Genomic DNA, 22,273 nt, shown 5'->3' with positions numbered 1-22,273 from the left:
TTATTCGTCCTGTACTATACTTCGGTGATTCAGTGCATTTTTAACTTTTATCCATCTCATTGATACTTTATTTCAACAATGGGGAGCTGGATTTGAGCTGGGCGCCTGACCCTGCACCATGGCTGGGGTACAGCCGGGCCCACCCAGCTCCTTCTGCGTTGAGGGAACTCCAAGATTTCACGACGAGTTTCCAAGTGCGGGTGTAAGACGGGGCGTGAGACCCCCTCTGGTATCGAGGTCCCAGCACCAGCGGCTGGGGGTCCCGGCAGACACATCTCACGGCAACCGCAGAATCACAGCCGCTGGGGAGCAGGGATTCGGCCGTGGGGGAAGTGCTGCGTTGGCCGGAACTCGCGGGGCCGGGGGCGTCAAATCCTGCGGACGCCGCGGGGACCGAGCTCAGGAAGCTCCCGGCGGCTCTGAGAAGGGGCGGGAACCGCCCCACAGCCCCGCTCTGCGTGACTAGCTGCGGCTGCGACCAGCCCCGCTCCCGGGAGCGGCGGGGAGGGGGCTCCGGAGGGTTGGACGGCACCTCTGGCCCCGCCCGGTGCCGCCCTGTCCCGGTGCCGGCCCGCCTGCTCCCGCTGGGTCCCGAGCCGGTCAGAGCGGGCTCCCTACGCCATGGATCCGCCCGAGGAGGTGCGGGCGCGGCTGGAGCGGTGCGGGCAGGGCCACCTGCTGCGGTTTTGGGCCGAGCTGGGCCCCGAGCAGCGCAGAGCGCTGCTGGCGGCGCTGCCGCCGGGGCTGGGCGAGCACTGCCGGCTGGCGGCGGCGGCCAGGGCCCGCCAGCGCGGCCCGCCCGAGCGCCTGGACGGCCGGATGGAGCCGCTCCCCGCCGAGCTTCTGGGCAGCGCTCGCCGCAGCGGCCCCGCCGCGCTGCAGCGCTGGGAGGCGGAAGGTGAGCGAGGCGCGGGGCCGCCTGTCCCTCCGTCCCAGGGCTGGCGGTGTCCGAAGCACCCCTTCGGGGGCGGCCGCGTCCCGCCGAGGCCCAGCCGGGGCGGTGCCTGGCGGAGTCCCGGGGCAGGAGCCGCCTTCTGCGGTGGCACCGCGGGGCTCCGGGCAGTCCGCCCCGCGCCACCCCGTGCTGCTGGAGGTCGGTGTCCGGCGGGGGCGGCAGGTGGGAGCCACAGAGACGGCGAGTCGGGCAGGGAGGCGGAGAGATGGGGTCACGGCTGCACCCCGGCCTTGAGCGCCGGCAGCCCATGCCCCTCGGCCGGGGGCACTTTGGGTGAGACACCGAGTTTTCACTCTGCGCTGTGAAATGCAGGGGCCCGAGTCAAGTGCTAAGGCCATGCCTGGCAGGGGCAGGTGAAGCTCTCTACAACTCCCTGAAAGGCACTTGTAGGCAGGTGGGGGGGTCTCTCTCTCCTCCCAGCTAAGAAACAATGGGACAAGAGGGAATAGCCTCAAGTTGTTCCAGGGGAGGTTCAGGTTAAATATTGGGGAAAATTTCTTCACAGAAAGGGAGGTCAGGCATTGGCACAGGTTGCCCAGGGCAGTTATGGAGTCACTGTCTCTGGAAGTGTTCAAAAAACAAATGGACATGCTTCATGATATGGTTTAGAGGGCATAGGGGTGTTTTTTTGACATGATTTTCAGTATCTGTCATGAAAAATATGTAGTAATAAAGTACTTAAAGGGGCTCCAAGAGAGCTGGAGAGGGACTTGGGACAAGGGACTGGAGGGACAGGACAAGGGGGAATGGCTTCACACTGCCAGAGGGCAGGGTTAGATTAGATATTACAAAGAAATTCTTCCCTGTGAGGGTGGTGAGACCCTGGCACAGGTTGCCCAGAGAAGCTGTGGCTGCCCCACCCCTGGAAGTGTTCAAGGACAGGTTGGACGGGCCTTGGAGCAACCTGGGCTAGTGGAAGGTGTCCTTGCCCACAGGAGGGGGTTTGAATGATATGAGCTTTAAAGTCCATTCCAACCCAAACCATTCTCTGATTCTATAAGCCCCTGGGGAGGGTGGGAGTAGGGAGGGGTTTCATTGCTGCTGAGCTGGGTTGCTGCCTTGGGGTGAGCTCCTAGCACACTGACAGGTGCAGAGACCAGTCTTAGGTTGGTGTTGATCCTGATCCACACAGAGCCATGTGTGGCAGGAGGGTGATGGGATCTGGAAGCGGAGTGGATGGATAGTGTGAAAGAAGCCCAGGAAAGCCCATTAGCCATGGTTTTTGGAGCCTGGTAGATGCAGGTGGCTTTCCCTAGTCACCGTGTGGGTGTGTGAAAACTGGGGGGTGATGGGGGAGACCATGGCTGGATGTGGGAGAATGTGCTTCCCCCACAGCACTCAGGTCTTACATGGATATCCTCTGCTTTTTTCTAAGTGCACACTTTATTTTAGTTATTTACAAAGAGCCATATGTGCCTTGCATCTTTCTTTATAAAATATAACACCACTGTTAAAAAAAAATCATAATAAAAATATAACCAGGAAAAAAACAGCTGTGGTTGCAGAGATACTTGTCGAAATTTTGGCAGGTGGCTGCACAGCCTTGACCCAACCTTGCCAGCAAAGAGATGGGGACGTGTGGGCAGGGGAGTCAAAATTTCCAATCAGAAACAGAAATAGAAGTATCATGGTCACAGGGTAGAGGAGGTTTTCTGTCATGTCAAACTCCACGTTCAGAGCCGAGTGGTGATGGAGGGAAGATCAGCTGATACAGTGAATCACAGAATGGTTTGAGTTGGGATGGACTTTAAAGCTCATATCATTCAAACCCCCTCCTGTGGGCAGGGACACCTTCCACTAGCCCAGGTTGCTCCAAGGCCCGTCCAACCTGTCCTTGAACACTTCCAGGGGTGGGGCAGCCACAGCTTCTCTGGGCAACCTGTGCCAGGGCCTCCCCACCTTCACAGGGAAGAATTTCTTTGTAATATCTAATTTAACCCTGCCTTCTGGCAGTGTGAAGCCATTCCCCCTTGTCCTGTCCCTCCAGTCCCTTGTCCCAAGTCCCTCTCCAGCTCTCTTGGAGCCCCTTTAGGCACCGGAAGGGGCTCTCGGGTCTCCCTGGAGCCTTCTCTTGTCCAGGTGAACCCCCCCAGCTCTCCCAGCCTGGCTCCAGAGCAGAGGGGCTCCAGCCCTCCGAACATCTCTGTGGCTTCCTCTGGACTTGTTCCATCAGCTGCACATCTTCCTTGTCTTGGTACCCCCAGAGTTGGAGGCAACACTGCAGGTGGGGTCTCACCTGAGCAGGACAGAGGGGCAGAATCACCTCCTTACTTGCTCCCCGCACTGTTGGATGAGCCCAAGACACGGGGGGTTTCTGAGATGCCAGTGCATGTGGCTGGGATATGTTAAGCTTCTTGTCCATCCACACTCTCAAGTCCATCTCAGCAGGGCTGTTTGAGGGTGTCATGGTGAGGAGGAAGGAACCCCCTGAGCCCTAGAGGCAGATGGGGCTGAGTCAGGGCTGTGCAGTTGAATTAACGGTTTTACCAAACTGGGTCATTTGACTTCCACCCTGCCAGACAAGTGAGGATCTAGTACGCGTGCCTTGTGCCACTGGCCACAGCACAGAAAGGAAGGGAAGGCCAGGCCACCTCTGTGGGCTGGCCTCACTGATTGCCAGCACTGCTTGCAGGAGCCCAGGTCTGGTGTGTTTGGGACCCTGCCACTGTGCCCAGGTCACCTGCCCATGAAGTCTGATGGCCCCAGGCCACCTCAGCCCTGCAGGCAGCCTGAATTTCCACCAGAAGGGGTACACGCAGAGCTTCTGATTTCCCTTTGGTTTGTTTTTATGATCCAGTTTAATTTGGAGAGGCTACCAGCCCTCCGTTTAATTTCCTGGAGGATGGCAATCAGGAGCAAGACTTTATGGGGCTGAGTCTGGGTGTTGCTGCATGTCCCCACAGACATAGCCTTGTCCCCAGCAGCATCCCCGTGCCCCTGCATGGCATTTCCCACTGGAGCTGGTGTCATGGGTACAGGCTTTGTGGGATCATGGGTCACTGAGAGGATGCAGCTCTGAAAGGCCCTCATTTGCAGTGAGCTGCTCGTGGTGTTGAGCAGAATGGGAGCAGATGAGACATCCTGACCTGCTGCACAGCGTCCCCGAGGCTGCATGGCTGGTACAGCCCGTGGCTGCGGGGTCGTGGCCACCCCTGAGCTGAGTACTCTGTGCTCTGGCCATGTGTGTCTGAGCTCCTAGCAGCTCCCACCTGCATTGTGTCCCCCAAAGATGAACAGCTGAAGTGATGTCTCCTCCTTCCCCCTCCCCCTTTTTCTGTGATAAAAAGTGATGGTTAAAAGAACCAGACAACTCAAAACTTGTCTCGGGAACACCTGAGATATTTTTTAATAGTTAAAAAAATAATGCCACTGTTATTGTCTCTGAGATGATAAAACAGCCTGGTCAGATTTGCTTTCGGATCTTAAATACCAACATTTAGCAACCACGTTTTCCAGGCAGCCCTAGAGATGATGGTATAAATCAAGCACAGACACTTTTACATTCTGTAGTGTTTTATTAATGAAATCTAAGCCTTGGCCATGGGCTATGGTGTAGCCCCATTTCATCAGAGGGTTTGATGAAACATTCTGGTTATCTGACTGCTTTGCAGAATTGAAAAGTTTGAGTTTTCTTCTCTTGCTGACTGCTCTTGTAATGGGGCTGATGTGCCTGTTCAGCAAGAGAGTTCTGTCTGCTCTTGCAAGACAAGTCTGTTCCTCCTGCAAAATCTATTTTTGTTCTTTACTTTCTGTGCAGAATAGGACTGACTGCAGCATTGGTGAGTATCTCAGCAGCCAACACATCTTCCCTTTTCTGTTTGGTTAACTGTATTTCAAATGGTGCAGAAAATAAGGTGGGGTTTTTTTAAGTGGATATATCTTTCCATTTACTCCAGGACTATGCAGTAAGATAAGTCAGTTCTTATGAACTTTTGTTGTGAATATTGGTGGTTTTACATTTGGGAAGTCACAGTAGACCTGCTTACTCAAATTTTTGGGGATATTTGTTTTCATGGTGACCTGAGAGGACAACTTGGAAAAACTCTCTGGGTTGTAGGGTTGCACCATAAATACTGGGGAGGAGTCCTCTTGCTGGGCTGTGTGCCACAATCAGGTCTTTCCTGGAGCATGGCCCAGTCAGCCTGATGGATTGTGGCAAGAGAAACAGAGCGACACTGTTGATGTTATCAGTAATATTGCTTTGGGCTTGGGTTCATCCTGCTGAGGTTGAGGTTTTAGTCCCCACAGTGAGAGGCCCCTCTGGGAGATGGATGTGAGATGTCAAATCCCCCTTGGGCAGATCCCATCCTCTTGTCACTGTATGGAAAACTGAGAACTGCCATCTCCCCTGGGACATCCACATTTCAGCGAGGTGACGCCAGCTGTGGCACCCGCAAGCCATGGCTGAGCATCGCAGCCACTTGATGCTGCAGGACTAAGTGGGGACCTCACCAACTTTCCCAATACAGTGTTCACTCTAGAGTGTCACATGAGTCATGCCTTTGGTCATGGTCTTTGCTCTGCAGAAACCTCTAATTTGAGATCCATGGGATGTGGTCCATTGTATCAGAACCCAAGTGTGCTTGTTGGTGTGAGCCTGGCAGTGCTGGGAAGAGATGGAGAGCCTGACTTGCTCTAGTGTTGGGTGAATCTCAATTGCACCCCAAAGTAGCTCCCTGTGCTGCAGCAACGGAGACCAGAAAATGCTGAGTTCAGACCCCAATCAGCTTTGGTTTAAATCAATATGAAATATTTAAGCTCAAGCAATTTCAGTTCTAGATTATTTTTAATAATTAAATAAATTAAAAATGTTTTAATTGCCCATCTCATAGAATCACAGAATGGTTTGGGTTGGAAGGCACCTTAAAGATCATCTTGTTCTAACTGTCCTGCCATGGGCATGGATGCCACCCCCTAGATCAGGTTTCTCAGGGCCCTGTTCAACCTGGCCTCGAACACTTCCAGGGATGGGGCAGAATTGTTTGGAAGTGTCCCACAGGGCAACTTTTTTTAGATTTTTTTAAAATTATTTTTTTCCCTCCATAAATTCTCTCTGCACTGGATCCCGCTGGGATACAGCCACTGCCCAAGCGAGGGCATGGGGAAGCTTGGAGCCATGCTCCCATGTCCCTCCACTTGGCTCCTTCCCTTCCCCCATGATGGTGCCCTGCACTGGCAAACAACCTGCTGAGCATGCAGGAAAACCATGTGCTAGGACTGGAGCAAGTACCTGTGGTGTCACTAATACCCAAGACCCTCTGCTCTGTGCTTTGGGTCTCTTGCATGGGCAGTTCAGTGGAGGCACAAAGGAGCCATTAATTGCTTGTGGTTTGTTGCATGAAATGCTGGTTGGTTTATTTGCATTGCCATGCAGCTTACCCAGATCCTCTGTGTCTCTTACATTATAAGTTTAAACATGTTCAAGCTTGCCCTGCTATCCAAGGACCTCCTGAAACTGAAATCCCAAGACTTCCACCATCAGCACAGGTTTCCCCCTAGAGAGCTGTCCTAATACCACTTGGAGGGGGAGGGTGGAATGCAGATCTCCAGAGGTGCCTTCCAACCCTCAATCCTGTGGCCCTGTGATGCCAGAGGCTGCTCTGCAGCAGAGCCATGGCCGGGCTGTGGAGCCAGGTCCCTTCAGTGTGCTTGGGCATCACCAGCCTTTTGGGAAAGGGTGTGTTTAGGCAGAAACATTGTGTTACTGCTGTGGTGGGACTGAAACTTGTAAGCAGGAGTGGGAGGCGGGAATAGTGTTACCGCAATGTCATAGACAACTCAAGTTTGGTTTTATTGCCGAAAGCTGCATTTCTGAACAGAATTAAAACCAAGCCATGCTGTTACAGCAGCAATTGGTATTTTTCTTCTATTGCTCATTTAAACAGCCAGTTACTTAAAGATTAGCATAAAACCAATCCTGTTTTTCTTCTAATTCAATATCTTTGATCCCTGTGTCTTTCAGTCTAAATCAAGAATGTTTTGGCCCCAGCTGTGGTTAATGTGGGGTGTTTGCTGGACGCAGGGGTGAAGCATGGGCTATCCTGAGCTGCAGGAGCAGTGGCAGCTCAGCTGTGTGCAGTTGCAGAAGGCCCTGATAGCTACTGCAGCAGAGCTGTGGCTTCTGACCTGGGCAGGCCTAGCGCTCCTTGCATTCCCAGAGGAACGCAAAGTTCCTCTGGGAACTTTTGTTTGTGGGAAAAATGTTTCTCACAGATGTCAGTCATTACTCTGATACCAGCTTGGGAGAAGGCAGGGAACAAAGTCTAAGAGTGAGCTGAATGTTCCTTATGTGCTCTGCTTCTTCCCCAGGTTCTGGACTGACTTGGTTTGTGACGAGCAAAGATACTGGTTTTAATTAGATTATGGGAGTTGCGGCTCCTGCAGGCTTGGCTGTGTTATTAGTCCTGACTGCAGCCATGTTCAGCTTCTATTTAAGCTGGAGCACAGGTACAGATAGTTGATTAAGGCAGATTCCAGAAATGCCCATGCTTTACTGAAGATGATGAGACTTGGCTTCTTTGGGATGTAATGTTGGTGATAAGGGACCTCTGGAGGTCTCTAGCCCAACCCCCATCTGGAACAGGACCGTATGCCAGGCCAGCTACAGCTTTGCCAAAGTAAGCCTTGAAAACTTTAAGGAACAGCCCCCACCTCTCTGGATATCTTTTCCAGTGCTGCACCACCTCCCTAGTAAAGACTTTGTATCCTAATGTACAGTTTGAATCTCCTAAGCTGCAGCTCATGGCTGTTGCCTGTTGTTGCAACATCTGCTGCTTCAGGTGAGGAAACTGCTGCATCCAGGAGATGAAATATATTTTCTCCTGTGTGTGTAGTGTCATATTTCTCTCTGAGCTGACAACATTGAACTGGCAGCTTCCAGCTGTTGCCTGAGCTCTGCAGAAAGGCTCAGGAGAAGAGCATGGGGTGTTGGTTGCTTTGGAGGTTCTTACATTCCCTTGGGCTTCTTTCTTCTGTTCAGGCTTGTATCAGATCTCACAGAACAAGGTGGCAGTGCTGCTCCTGGCTGGAGGGCAAGGAACCCGCCTGGGAGTGAGCTATCCCAAGGGCATGTACAACGTGGGGTTGCCCAGTGGCAAGAACTTGTATCAGATCCAGGCAGAAAGAATCCGCAAAGTGGAGCAGCTCGCTGGCCAGAGACATCGCTGCAAGTGTGCCATTCCCTGGTAGGTGACCCAGAGCCAGACCTCCTGTGCAGGGCTCTCTGCGTTCCAGTCTTGCCTGTGTTGTCTTCTAGAAGCACTGAGCTGGGTGCTGCACAGAGACAGGCCAGGGGAGGGGATTTTGTTGACAGGATTTGCAATGCCAGTGGCTGGAGGAAGGCGCACAGGGATGGGAGGTGGCAGGTCTGTGTCTGCAGACCTGAGGGATCAAGTGCTGCCCTAGCATCACTGACCATGACCCTGACTGCTGTACCTTGCTGGCTTTCTGAGCACAGGCCCCCGGCAACACTATAAACAGCACTTTTCAGTGATTGTTTTGAATGCTTCACAAGAAATTTCATCCATTTCTGCTTTCTCAGATTCCTTCATGGAGGACCTAGACCTCACTTTCCAAGCCTCTCTGCCCATAATCTCTGCCACAGCAAAAAACCTCTTGCTTTGTGTTCAGGCCGCCTCCTGCTGTCACTGTTCACAGTTGCTAATTCTGCTGGCTGCTCCTGGCTTTCAAAAGAGACTAGCTCTGGGCAGAGTGCAAAATGTGAATTCCCTGTGGGATGTGGTGGGTGAGAGGAAGGCACTAGGATGTTTCTGGGAATGTTTTCTGCTAAGTGTTCTTTGTTAGACTATTAAGACTGTGAAGAGAGAGCCTTATGGAATCGGTATCTGGTCTGAGGCAGGGTTTGGGCAGAGCAGGAGGGCTTCAGGGTACCACGCTGTTTTACCAATTGGAGATCGAAGTTGATTCATGTATTGTTTCTTCATGGAAGGTGAGTCCATACTGTGCTTCTTCCCGAAGCCTTGCATGCAGGACCTGAATTGCAAATGCACCATCCCCGGTGCTGCTGGAAGCCAGGATGGATTATTTGCAAGATGCTACATCTACTGATAATGTTTCCAGTTCCTTTCCCAGGGCTGAGGAGGCAGTTGAGGCAGTTCACTGCTGCAGTACCCCTGAGCCCAGGCTGTGCTGTGCTGCAGAGATGTAAACTGGGGGGCCGTGAGGTCCAGGCTCTCCTGTACGAGGGATTGATTCCCCTGTCATGCTGGCAGAAGACCCTGTATTCCTATGCCAGTGTTTGTTGAAGAGCTTGACAGGTAGATGATGAAGATGGCTTTTAGCCACTGGTGAAGGAGGTTAGTGGAGGGAGAGACAGGAGCTGAAAGGAGAGGAGGAAATAGAAAAACTTAAGAGAAAAACAGACCATGTAGCCACATATGGAAGTGCTGCTGTTTGCTTTGGCACTGAAGAGGTGCTGGCAGACTCAGCTGGTCAGTGTTTCTTTAGGCACCTAACATCAGTTTGAATCTAGGGTGAACGAGGCTGTCGTCTGCCCTTTGCTTTGTTTTCCAGCTCATCCAGATATCCAGATGTTGCTCACATTTAGGGCGAGGCTCTTCTGTCCTGGCTGGAGCTAAGCCTGTGGGTAGGATCATGCACAGGACCCAGTGCAGCCTTCCTTCGGGATGAGTTCTGAAGGAGAGCTCTTGTGCACAGCTGCTCACCACAGGATGCTGCAGTGTCTCATTTCACACTCATGGGGTTCCTCCTTTTTGTGTTCCATTTGTTGTTTTGTCTTTTGCTTGTGCTGTTCTTGCTCATTGCCCAGCTCCCATTCCTGCCTAGGTACATCATGACAAGTGAGTTCACACTGGGGCCAACAGAAGAGTTTTTTGTACAACACAACTACTTCAACTTGGATAGATCCAACGTGATCATGTTTGAACAGAGAATGCTGCCTGCTGTCACCTTTGATGGAAAGGCCATCTTGGAGGAGAAGGGGAAAATTGCTATGGCTCCAGGTACCCGTTGTTTGCTCTTGAATGCTGCAGTACTGTCATGTGTGTTGATAGTTGCTACTGGCCATCAGCCAGCCGGGGCACAAGGAGCAGGCTTTGGGGCTTAGGGTTAATGCTTCCAGTTAGTGTGGGAGGATTCTGTTAAATGTTTCAGGCTGGTAATCAGGAGGGTAGCTATCATTGTTTAGTTCTTGCTGGAGATTTTGCCTACAGCACGTTTTTTATCAGTCTAGGAGTATTGGCAGGATTAGAGTGGTGGGGCTGCAGGTTAGGAAAAAGGTGCATCAGCAGAGGTGTGTGAGGTCCCTGGGCTGCCTCCTGGGGTGAAGATGTCAGGAGCTGGGCTCCTGCTCAAGGCTGATAGCTGGAAATGGGTAAAAAAGCAACAAGAAGATAACTCTTTCCAAAATGAGAGCAAGGTCTCACGTTGTAAAGTTCTCCTCTTAACCTGGAGACGGTAAGAGACTCGGTGAAGGCAGCCTGGTTTGGATGGTGTTGCAGGGATGGGGTGTTGCAGCTGCAGAGTGGTTTTCCTGAGCTGACAGCAGTATCCAAGGAGGAACTGTGAATGGGTGATCTGTGATGAACAAACGTGCAGGTGTCTTTTGTGCAACTGCAGTTCAAGCCTTTAAAAAAGCATTGGGAAGTCGTGAGGAGAAGATAAACAGAGAATAAGATCTATTTTAGCCTTTCTCCAAGATGAGTTTTAAATGCACTTTTGCCCTGCACTGCGGGAGAAATTTAGCAGACTTTTCCCACCCTCTGCATAACATTTTGCCCTTTAGTGTTCTCCCTCTGAGGATCTTACTGGCCTTCATAGAGTCTCATAACGGTGCTCAGTGAGGCTGGCCCCCATGGTCCCACTCTGCAGGTGAGATGAGCCGGGGTGAGGAGAGGAACATGCTCACCTGAGCTGCATTGCAGAGCTGGAAATAAAATCTGGTAGCACTGACTCTTGGCTAGAAAGCATTCCCTGCTCTGCTGTTCAAGAAAGTCTGTTCAGGACTTTCTGCTTTTGCTCTGTTAGTTGCAAAAAAACCCCAGTCCAAAGTCACTAATGAGCCATGGCATTCTCTTTTCTCTTGCATTATAGATGGCAATGGTGGCTTATACCGTGCTTTGGTGGATAATAAGATCTTGGATGACATGAAGCAGCGTGGAATCCAGTATGTCCACGTATATTGTGTGGACAATATCCTCGTGAAAATGGCAGATCCAGTCTTCATAGGTTTCTGTGTTTCCAAAGGGGCAGACTGCGGTGCAAAGGTGAAGCAGTGCTAACACTGGGCTGGTTTCCCACAAGCTGGTTATGCTTGGAAGCTGCTGGCTGGGGGGAGCTTACGTGACCTAGGATGTTCAGCCCTATGCCCATCAGGGGCTTATTCTGAGCAGATTTAAAGCTGTTTGCTGCCAGCATTGCATTCCAAATCCCTACCTGTGGGTGTCCTGTTCTTTCCACAGTACTACTGTGGAAAATAAACTTCAATTAGAGCAGGGACTGTAGCTGTACAGGAAACTATGGACTGGAATCGCTTCCCCTCCATGCTCAGCCCTTTCTACAAAGGGACAGTCTAGAAGCCGTGTTGGACCAGGTTGTGTTTTATAAGCACACCTTTAAGTCTAATGGAGACATTTCTAATGCTCTGCTGTGGAAGATGGGGAAAGCCAAACCAGCCTGGATTTTTTCATTCTAAAGCAGCAGGTGCCTGAGGAGAAGTTTCTGTTACTTGAGTCATTAGCGCTGTTCATGCAAACAGGGAGCTGAAGGCTAGTAGCTGCAAACAGCTTTCATTTGATGCCAGGTCCCAGTCCTTGATAAGAAAAGTGCCTCCCAGTAGGCTGATTGCTTTTAACGGGTTTGTCTTCTGAGAAACAGTGCAATTAAGTGGGTGAGTACTGGGGTTTATGTTCAGTTGTTGGGCAAAGTGTGCCTCCAGACTGCTGTGTGCCCCATGAACTGCCCTGCCCTTGCTCCTGAGGTGCTGGAGGGTCAGCAGGCAACAGTCCTGCAGGATCATTTGTAGGAGTTGGAACAGTGCTGGGATTTTCTTCCTCCTTGTCATAGCCCTTGTCCTGTGGCTGCAGGTGGTGGAGAAGGCCTACCCCACGGAGCCCGTTGGGGTGGTGTGCTGTGTGGATGGGGTGTACCAGGTGGTGGAGTACAGTGAGATTAGCCCGGAGACTGCGCAGCAGCAGCGCCCTGAGGGGGGACTGATGTTCAGCGCTGGCAACATCTGCAACCACTTCTTCACTGTTGATTTCCTGGAAATAGTGGCCCAGTAAGTCCCAGCAGACTTGCTAGACAGCTGTGCTGCCCAGAAATGCCTCCAAGATTGAAATTACAGAGTGGGAAACAGGAACACCCAGTTATGAGTACCTCCTGTGCTTTTCAACTTTTCTCTATTCCAAATGTTTCCAAAGAGCTGTGTCCTCTTTCTGACAGCCCCAGCATGTTCTTCAGGTCCTACCCAAGGGGTACCCTTCCTGGGCCTGCAGGGGTGAGCAGCTGTACGGGCTGCAGTGTGGTCAGTGATGCAGCCCCACACCAAGGATTTCCAATGGGAAATGTCACCCATGCCCATCCGTTGGGACAACAGAGTTTGCGAGAGAGGGTGAAGTTGTGGGTGGACTCTGCAACACCAAGGTGTTGCAGAATGGAGATGTGATGCTGGGCATTTAGTGAGCAGCAGTATGACCCACCTGATCCATCCCTGGGTGAGGGATCTGCTCTGCTCCCTTGTCATCCCAATCAGATAATTTGGGTTGCCTTTTTTTTTTAACCTCTGCCTGCAATTTCAGCTTGAAGCCAAGTACGCCCTCTTCTCTGACTGTCATGTCCCACTGGTACAGGGAGAGCCACTGACCAGGCTGCTCTGCTCAGTGAAGTGTTTCCTGGATGTGACTTGCATCGTTGGGGAGAGAGCAACACGCACAACAGCTGAGAGATTACTCAGAGCAGTAATAAGACATCTGCTTCCACAAGTGTATTGCTTTTTTTTTTCTAAGTGGGCATGAAGTAAATGGACTTGTTTCTTCTGCTTTTGCAGGAAATGTGAGCCGCAGCTGAAGCATCACGTAGCCATAAAGAAGGTGCCCTACATTGACAAGGAGGGAAATCTGGTAAAACCACTAAAACCGAACGGGATAAAGCTGGAGAAGTTTGTGTTTGATGTGTTCCAGTTCTCTAAGTTAGTGGCAGACATTGTTTTACTTTTCCCCTTCTCAATGTTTGTTTGAATGACTGTAGGTTGTAACAGGCTGTCTGAGGGAGCACGTGGTTTTTGTGGGTGGCTTGTTAGGAAGGCTGTTGAATCTACGCCCAGTTCCAACCCAACAGTAATGGCACAGTTCCAAGGGGAGCTCATGGGGTGCTCAGAACATGCACTGACCCTGCTCCCAGATTGATCATCTTGCCAAGGATGTGTTGGCTGGTCTGGCCTCTGCCAGCCTGGGAAAAATAAAAGGAAATCGAGTGCAAAGCACATGAAGCCCACGTTGCAGTGTTCAGACTTGCAAAAATTGGGTCTTTCAGGATTGTGGCTTCCATGGCAACTGCAGCTCTGGTTACGTTTTTGGGTGCTGTCATGCCAGGGCTCAGTGTGCACCCTGTGTGCTTGGAAAACAGTTTGCTTAAGCACGGTGGGGCCAAGTTACAGTTGCTGTGGGAACTGTCAGTGTTGACTTGCCAAGCTCTACAACATAGCTGAGAGTGCTCTGCCATATGCAGTCAGGGGTACTTGTGCCTAGGGAATTGGGATTTTAATAATGTAGAAATTTAGCATGTGTTCTTATAAAACCTCTTTTCCAAGGTCTTAAATTCAGCAGTGAAGATTCTGTTTTAGGCTTAAAAAAATGGCAAAGGGCGTACCTCAGACAAACTGAATTATCTTTGTTTGGGGATAGTATTTCCTTTTTTAGAGGCCTCCTATACTGCTTTTTCCCTGGGAACTGGTGTCCTTAGTTGGTCCTGACCTACAGACACCCAAGCGGAGTGGGCATTTTTTGGGCAAGGTGGGATGCTCTGCAGTGAGTGCACAGCTTGCACTGTGTCTAAGCTCTGGGCAGCTTTGTGCTCTCTATCCTTCTGTGCTCTGAGTTATTTTGTCTGGGATCCTCCCAATGTCTGGAGGAGTTTCTGTGGAATCTCTGCAGAACTGTTGCTTTTCTTCTCACCTGAGTGCAACCTCCAGAGAGTCAGGAGGTTACTGTTATGTTCCCAAAGAGATAAGGCTTCGTGTGTTTTTCCATCCTACAGGCCTGGTACTCCTTGGCTCTTCAGGTGGGTGGTGGGCTTCCCTTGGCTTGACTGCCCCAGGCTGCATACATCACTGCTCCTTAAAATACGTATGAGCCTTTCCCCATGAACGTTGTTGTTGCATTAGCAGCGCTGATGACTAGCTCTGGTTTTCGTGATCATTGTTTTCTCCCCTTTGCTTGTAGGAATTTTGTGGCATTTGAAGTTTTGAGAGAAGAAGAGTTCTCGCCACTAAAAAATGCAGACACGGCTGACAAAGACACTCCTACCACTGCTCGGCAAGCCCTTCTGGCCCAGCATTACCGCTGGGCTCTCAAGGCTGGGGCCAGATTTGTGGATGAAAATGGTTGCAGGATACCAGAGAAACTCAGGTATGAACCTCAGTGACCTCCTCTGCAGCTTCTCTGATGGGACTGCCCAGCCAGGCTAGGCTCTCCAAAACCGAGTTTTCATGTAGTCACAGGGTGGCTCAGAATGATTTTCGTTCAGCTAGTGCTCTCTTGATGTGCAGGTTGGTGTCTATTACAGCTCCTGCTCCTCTAGTGACTGTGGGTGCTCCAGGCAGTCAGCACAAGGGGCTCTGGGTGTTATCTCTGCAGATCCCTGCCCTTGGGGTCATGAATTGACCCCTCCTATAGCACCACTAAACAGGGGCAGTCTTTTCTGTCACTCTGGGTTTAGCCAGCCCGAGGAATTTTAATTTGTAGGCCCTGTGAGCTTTTCTGAATGTGGACCCAACGGGATTCTCAGGTGGGCTTATGGATTGACTATTACAGTGATTACCAATTCAGATACTTCCTGTGTCATGTGGAGTGGGAAGCTGCTTTTACTTCATGGGGCCATTACTTCATCAGCTCATGCTGTTAATTTTACTTGAAAAGCACCTGTATAAAAGTGATGCCCTGGTTTTGATGAGTAACATTTGGGACCTGCTAATTCCCTTTTATTTTCACACTTTGTGTTCAAATAGTATCTGGTGCATGTGACTATAACAAATGTCTTATCCTTCTGGATATCCTATTCTAGACAATCTTTTGAAGAAGATGGACTGTTTTTGAAGCACACCAGGAAGTTAATCCTGTGTTCTCTTCTCTAGTCTCTCAGGAACTGAAGATCCTCCAGCTGTGTGTGAGATTTCTCCGTTAGTGTCTTACTTTGGAGAGGTGAGAATAACTATCTGTGGAGCTATTTTTAAGAGTGTGCAGGTATACATCTGATTTCCTTCTGAACACAGGTGACTTCTTTAGCCTGGGCTTGTTGAGAAATGGTCATATCAAGGGAACTGGGAATTTGGCTCTGTGTCACATTTCTGGTTCCACTATGGTTTACTCTTCAGCAGTTTGTTCACTCTCAGTTTTAGCCATCTGTAAAATGAGATTTGCAACAAGGCTGCAGTTTCATTAAGACACACAAGCACTTTGAAATCTTCTGAATGAAAAGTGCAGAATATTAAAATTACAAAATCTATGGGTTCTGTGCTCATTTGTGCCCATCTCCCACAGGGAGTGAGTACTGACTGTGAAGTGAGATATGTGCATTGGCTTTAGGGAAAAATTTCTCAAGTTTGTCCCTCTGAAAATAATTGATCCTGAGAAACCTGTAGTAGTGAGAAGAGGATCTTCCCTGTGTTGGACAGACAGAGTGAAACAGTGGACTGCAGGAGGATTATGTCCTCACTGTGGAGAAGGGTGTTCGTGAAACTTTACACTTTTGCTAGGTTTCCAAATGTATTAACTTGCAACAGCGACCTGCACCAAGTGTATTCCTCAACATGTGCACATAGCAACCTTGTTGCAATTGATACCTTCTGAGAAAAAAATGAATACAAGGCAATTTAAGATGACTTCCCTTTGCTAGGATTATTCTAATTTTAGCTAAGAACACCTTCCCATGCCTGCCCCTCCCCAGGAAGCTAGTTTCTGAGATCATGTTTTACGGTTTGTTGGTGCCACTCCTTCATGAACCCCAGGCTTGGGGCTGAAACCCTTTCCATCACTGGAGAAACTGTTGCTGTTGTTTGTCCTTCCCATGACCTTTCTCAGTCATTCTTTGAAGACTTAAAAATAGGTGACCAGTCTGATGCATTTACAGCCTAACAATACTGTTCTCACACGTTCTCAGGGTCTGGAGGTGTACATGAAGAACAAAGACTTCCCTTCTCCCTTTGTACTCGATGAAACCAAGGTGGAAATGCTTGAAAATTCTTGAAGAGGGAAGCCTTTCCCCCTCATCAGATATCCGTTTTTCAGAGCCATTATGAGAACTGACATTACTAAAATGTCAGCTATGAAGTGCATTATAAAAAAAAAAAAATTGCTTTGCAGTGTCTGATTGATGCCAAATCCTTGCAGCAGTTGTGTTTGCACACATATTCATGCTTCCCAGTTCTGTTTGGTAACTTTGAAAGCTGGGCCTCTTACCTCAGTCTGTTTTGTACACTTGGATGTGAGTGAGGATTAACACCTTCCAGGTGTTAAACATATCTTATATTTCTTATTTGCTGGGCACATGAATATGGAAAAGAGCCAGCCAGGGCCTAATAAATCACCTTTGCTTCCAAGAAGATTAAATCTCTTCAGTGCATTGTTAGGTTTTTTGTTTGTGCTGATGTGGTTTTTTGTTTGGGTTTTGTTTCTAAATTATGTGCACGGCTGCAATCAGTTTGAGGCCCCATCCTGAAAAGTTAGAAAGGACTGTGGGTACTGAGGCCTTTCTCTGCAGTGATACATCTTTTCCCTAATCCTGTGATAATTAGAAGATCCAATTCAGCAGCTGCATCCTCTAAGCAGATCATACAGAGTCTGCTGTATGTAGGGATGTTGCTGTGCCTAAGCATTGCTTGAGGTTTGGACTCCAAAGCAGTCAGACTAGTTTTGTATCTGGGCTTGCTGGTGTCTTGCTTGGACTGATTGCTTCCGACAGCTGTAGTGACCTGGGTTTTTTTAATTAAAAAAAAAAAAAGTTGATGAGAATTTTTTTTCACAACCCTCTGCTCTTCCTAGCTATAACAAACATTTGTTTTCCTTTCCATTTCCTGTTTAATGTATACCATATCCTGAGACGGGGCTCTCTCAGTAGTAAAAGGAACAAATCCCGATGGTAGAATTTAATGCTTACCCACAAAAAAAAAAGGCTTACTCTCAGCATCACCAGGGCACACAGTAAAACACCAGCCTTGCTTCTGCATTTTCTACCCAGGGGGTTTTCCAGCACTCTTTCACTTAGGAAATAATTCCTTAGATGCCTTCCTTTTAAATACATTACTAAACATCATGTAAAGATAAGTGTTAGCTAATGAAGGATGTTAATTGTCAGAACATATGTAGCATGTGAACTCAGTCCTGGCCAAGGGCTTCCAGGATGGCCGAGATCCACCAGTGATTGTTCCTGTTCAGCCTTTGGACGCTGTCCTGGGAAGCTCATGCTCACCTGCTGCAGAACCTGCGCTGAGCAAACCTGAGTCATTTCAGCCTTGGTGAGGGCGGTGGCTGGTCTTTGCTTCAGGAGCACTCTATACGTTTCCACTAAACCTGGTGCTAGGAAAGGTAGTGAGGAAGATGTTTCATCTGCAATGTTATTTAGTGCATCAGCTTCTACTAAGGAATTGCTGATGATATTTCATTAAGCATAAATAACTTCCATGGCTTTCTGCAATTCCTGATGTGAAGCTCTATTTAGAATGTTGAGTAAGTATAAAAATGGCTTTGAGAATAAATACAGTTTGTAAGTAGGCTCAAGTTTTCCAACGAAAGCATCTAAATGTTAATATCAGAGTTTTTGGTTATAAAGTGTTTCTGCATGAACTTGAGTAACGAGCCTTTCACACATGCAGACCAGCTAATGACAGTTCTAATTACCTCAGCTGGCATGTGCAGCCAGTAATTCTCATTTAGTATAAATGAAGCATTTGTCATGACACTCAGTTCTGTAGTCTTTTTGCACAGTGTTTCTGTGGTACATTCCATTCCTGTCAGTCAAGTTTTATGTCCGAGAAGAAGTTGTGTTGTATCTTTGTGAGTATTGCTCAGCAATTCTGGCACACGCTTGTTTTACGCTGCACTGTGCTATAAAGATTTCTTTTGCTCTTCATAAAGTATTTTCTCTTTTGAAGCTTCACTTCCTGTGTACACAGAGCTGCTGATAGGGTTTTCAAGGTTGTTTTCAAGGAAAAGCTGTATTAGAATGTTGAATGCTTTGTTTGTTGGGCTTTTTTTTTTCTCTATGACTCTTCACGTTTTAAACTGGAACATAGAAAGAATTTTGAGAGAACTTTTAAAAAAAGAAATCTGTCCAGTATGTAACGAAGTCTTTGTATGCATTATAAAATGAAAAAAGTACCCGAAACAAAGGGAAGTCCTGTAGTACTTCAGAAACTTCTGGACATCTAAGCATTTTTACAATAAAGATGTTACTGTGATTTCTATGTGTCTGTCTGTGTTTCTTGTCTGTGAGGAAAATACCCTTGTTGTCTTTGTCCCTACATGTCGTGGGTGTTGTCACCACAGCTGCAGGACAGACCGTGTCACCAGTGGTACGGCTGGAGGCAGCAGTGTCCATGCTTCAGATTATGGGGGATGTGGGACTGAGCAGAGGGTGATTCCTGAAGGAGTTTGACACTGTGGCATCTATTTTTCATCAGAAAACAGAAGATTGTGTTCTTGTCTTCAATCCTGTTTATTTTTTCCAAGCTTTTCAGCTCAGTTTACTCACGGAAGGGAGTTTAATTGTGGGTGGTGGTTGTTTGTCTTATTTCATGTCAATTTGAGTGATCTGGCTCTGAGTCAGGCTCTCCCAGCTGAGCACTTGCTGGAATGCAAATTTTGCTTTGCTGCACAGTGACAGACATCTTAAACAGGGCTCTATTTATAGCACAATCTGTAGGGGAAGTTCGTAATGTGTCACAAATGGCATATTGTCCTGTTTTGGGGGTTTAGTGCTGAACCCAGCAAATGTCAGATCTTCCTTTCTTACCTATTCCCCCCATGTTTCTCTCTTGACACCCCTGCGAAGGCTGCTGGTGGGTTTAATGTGTTTTTAAGCTACATGAATCAGTAGTTTCCTGTGGTAGGAAAATGAATACTAAAAATGAATGCGTGCTTCAGGCATCTTAAATTGTTCCCATGCTTGTTTATGCGGTGTTCATATTTACCAGAATTTTTGCTTGCTTAGTTTTCTTAATCATGAAATGCTCAGAAAACACAAAAGTCTCAGTTTTATCTGGATATCTAGTGTGAGGTGGATTCCAAATGTAAAGGAGCAAATGATGCACGCTAACCTGCCAGTTAGGCACAGCTGGAGGTGAATTCAGCGCCAGCAGTTAGAGCAGCTGCTTCAATGCCACTCTCTTCCTGTTGGGACTAGGAACCTGAGACAGAAGTAATGGTTATTACAAACCTGGTCACGCTTTGGCTGTGAACGTGTACATCACTAAACAATGCTCTTCCATACTCCCACTGATAACACCCCTCCTCCTCAGGGAAGATGCAGGGAACTATTTGCACAGGCTGGACGTCTGTGGAGGAGCAGCTGTGGGATGAGTGCATCCTGCTGAGTACAAAAATTCAGTGCCAGGTCTCATGGAAGGGTTTATTTATACAACTGCTTAAGCTGCTTTTCACCCACTCACATACAGCCTCTCATAGATTCCAGTCGTCTCCTCTCAGGCCCGTGTTCCTGCATGGCCTGCTGTAAAACTGTCTCGGGTTCTCAGTGGCAGCCGATGATGACATGAGACAGCTCTTCCCTGTCCTCTCGGGAGTTAGCAGCAGTTTGGGTTTCCCTTGGCTGTGCTCCCTAGCAGGAGGAGCAGCGGTGTCCGTGTCCCCTCGTGTGGGGCCACAGTGCCCCGTGCTGCTGGGTTGGGCCTCCCCATGGGAGCTGCACCTTTCCGGGCTCGGCTGATGGGAGCTCGCGGGCCAAGTGTTGAGTTGATTTTCCTCAGAACCTCCCACATGCACGTTTTCATTTCTCGTGCTCCCATGCCAGTGTTTCTGTGAACGGTCTCAACGCCGTAATCTCACCACATCGAGGAACAGCGAGAGTTCCCACACTCTCCTTTCCTCACTGCCTGCCCCGGCATCTGCCGTCCTCCTAGCCAGGGCCCGGCTCGGCGGGGAGCGCAGGGACAGCGAGAGACAAGGACCAAACCCGCGCGGCCTAGGCCCGAAGGGGGAACCCGTGAGGGGGGCGGGAGGTACCATTCGGTCGCGCCCCGCCCCGGTGCCATCGAGCGCGGACGCGCCGCCGCCAGAGCGGCTCCCGGAAGCGGCTCCCGGAAGCGGCCGCTCCGTCCCGCGGTGGGATGGCGGCCGGCGGCCCCTGAGGCGCCGCTATGTATGCGGGAGCCGCCGCCGCCGCCGCCGCGGGGCCACCGCGCCGGGACTTCATCTCCGTCAGTCTCGGCCCAGAGGAGACGGTCGGGGCTGGCGGCTACAACAACAGCAAGGCCTGGCGGCGGCGCTCCTGCTGGCGGGTGAGAGCCGCGCGGGGAGCTGTGCGGTACCGCGGGCACCCCGGGCTGGGCGCGGGGGGCACCTGGCGATGAGGGAGCGCTGTTGGGCCGGGCGATCGGGATGTCCCTGCGCTTGGGTGCAGCTGCACTGCCATGAGGGACCTGCCTTGGCCCACCTCGTTCCGAGCTGGGCCGTGGCCGTGGCTGTGGCTGTGCGCCCCGGGGCGGCCCTGGGCTCGGCTCTGCTGTCAAAGGCTGCTCCGCGCCGGGTAGGGGGGTGTGGGGCGCGGGCTGGCGGAGGGAGCTCCACGTCATGTCTTAATTTTCACGAACAAAGCTGGGGGGGTGGGGTGGGGGGAATACTGTAAAATCCTGTGCTCTGCTAGTGGGCATTTGGAGGGCAGTGCTGCGCTCTGTGGACACGAATGAGTGGGGTGAGATTTGGTCTCCGTGCCTCTGTTCCCTGTTTTAAGGCTTGAAGGAGGCACCCTGTCTTCTGCCCTGGGAGAGTAAAGGGGACAGTTCTGCTTTCTGTGGGAAAGCTGAGTGTGACGAGAGGGGTCCCCTGGCAGAGCTCTGGGGAAATGACCATCTTGTCTGCTTGTGGGTAGGGAGCTTTACTGGGAGTCGGAGTCTTGGGCCCGGAGAGTCTTATATGAGAGTGAGTCAAAAGGACACGATAACCTTTGTTACAGATTGGAGATGATGAATAGTCACCTACAGAGGATTTACAGGTTGTCAGATGAAGCATTTGAAGATCTTGTTTAGGGACACATTCTCACAGTTCTCTTTTATTACCAGCTTGAGAAATGTGGGTCCTTCATTTCACCCTTTACTTTATCCTTATTCTTTGGGAACAAAAAACCAATAAGAAGGTGGTAGATACCCTCATGTGTTCTTGTGCCTCATTCCTGCCTGTCCCAAGATACCACAGTCAATCCCTCTTTTCTTGTCCTACCTTGAGGAATCACAAGGCTGCCGGTTTTCAAGCATCCTTCTGCAGCAGGGAGATGGTGATATGGTTTGCCGTGCAGCTAGAGCAAAAGATGACAGAGTGGGACTGGCATCTTGCAGTGTGCACAGGGAAGGGTGTGCAGGATTCCTGTACTGCCAAGAGGGCAGGAGGAAAACAGGAAACTTTATGTGCTATGGGGCTCGCAGTGTGAGCACATCGACAGTTCTGACTGGCTGTTGCTAAGAAGATGAGGACTGTGGGAAGTGCTATGGGGTGTCATGTGGTTGGTAGGAAGGATTATTCCTGAGTGTATCATTGGAAACTTAAGTTTGCTCTCTGTATGCCAAAACCAATATTAGTGAATGTCAATGGGACTTTTGGAAAAGTAACAATGGTACTTTAGCAGTTAATGTTTAACTCCAACTTGTTCTCTCTGTAAATACAGGTTAACGTACATAAGCCTCTCTCATGCTAATATACCATTTGCTCTCTGATTTTTAGTGATTGTTGCCTATACTTCAGTTTCAACAATACATTTTTGCCCAGGATTAAACTTGGAAACGTTGTGGATTTGTCTTGTTCGTTGTTGTGGTATTTTACTTCATTTTCATGCTGCTGCAGGTTGGTGACTTTCTTTGTGGTGCAGGACCTGTTCTGTGTGACAGTTCCCATGTTTATC

The 22,273-nt window shown here is 49.7% G+C and overlaps 2 protein-coding genes across 2 annotated transcripts in view; both read left to right on the top strand.

Moving 5' to 3' along the window:
* Positions 1–621: 621 nt before the first annotated feature.
* On the top strand, positions 622–18,605 carry UAP1L1 (UDP-N-acetylglucosamine pyrophosphorylase 1 like 1). Its single transcript, XM_017834653.1, has 9 exons — positions 622–898; positions 7,935–8,139; positions 9,761–9,936; positions 11,027–11,199; positions 12,019–12,212; positions 12,981–13,121; positions 14,374–14,559; positions 15,285–15,351; positions 16,310–18,605. Exons 1-9 carry the CDS (start codon positions 622–624, stop codon positions 16,394–16,396), a joined length of 1,506 nt encoding a protein of 501 aa, XP_017690142.1. The 3' UTR covers positions 16,397–18,605.
* Positions 18,606–19,669: 1,064 nt separating this feature from the next.
* MAN1B1 (mannosidase alpha class 1B member 1) overlaps positions 19,670–22,273 on the top strand; it is a 27,899-nt gene continuing 25,295 nt past the window's right edge. Inside the window, exons 1-2 of the mRNA XM_017834636.1 lie at positions 19,670–19,739; positions 20,130–20,660. Coding sequence (XP_017690125.1) covers positions 19,670–19,739; positions 20,130–20,660 — 601 coding nt within the window. The remainder of the gene's footprint in view (positions 19,740–20,129; positions 20,661–22,273) is intronic.

This window comes from Lepidothrix coronata, unplaced genomic scaffold (genome assembly GCF_001604755.1).
Source record: "Lepidothrix coronata isolate B3197 unplaced genomic scaffold, Lepidothrix_coronata-1.0 Scaffold237, whole genome shotgun sequence".
Lineage (NCBI taxonomy): Eukaryota > Metazoa > Chordata > Aves > Passeriformes > Pipridae > Lepidothrix > Lepidothrix coronata.
The sequence above is the reverse complement of the archived record's forward strand: the minus strand, read 5'-3'. Positions and strand labels throughout refer to the sequence as shown.

Excerpts from the sequence above, each read along its gene's own strand:
- UAP1L1 (XM_017834653.1), top strand. The coding sequence starts at position 622 with ATGGATCCGCCCGAGGAGGTGCGGGCGCGGCTGGAGCGGTGCGGGCAG. Across the intron at positions 8,140-9,760 it reads TGCAAGTGTGCCATTCCCTG|GTACATCATGACAAGTGAGT; the intron begins GTAGGTGACCCA and ends ATTCCTGCCTAG. Across the intron at positions 13,122-14,373 it reads GATGTGTTCCAGTTCTCTAA|GAATTTTGTGGCATTTGAAG; the intron begins GTTAGTGGCAGA and ends CTTTGCTTGTAG.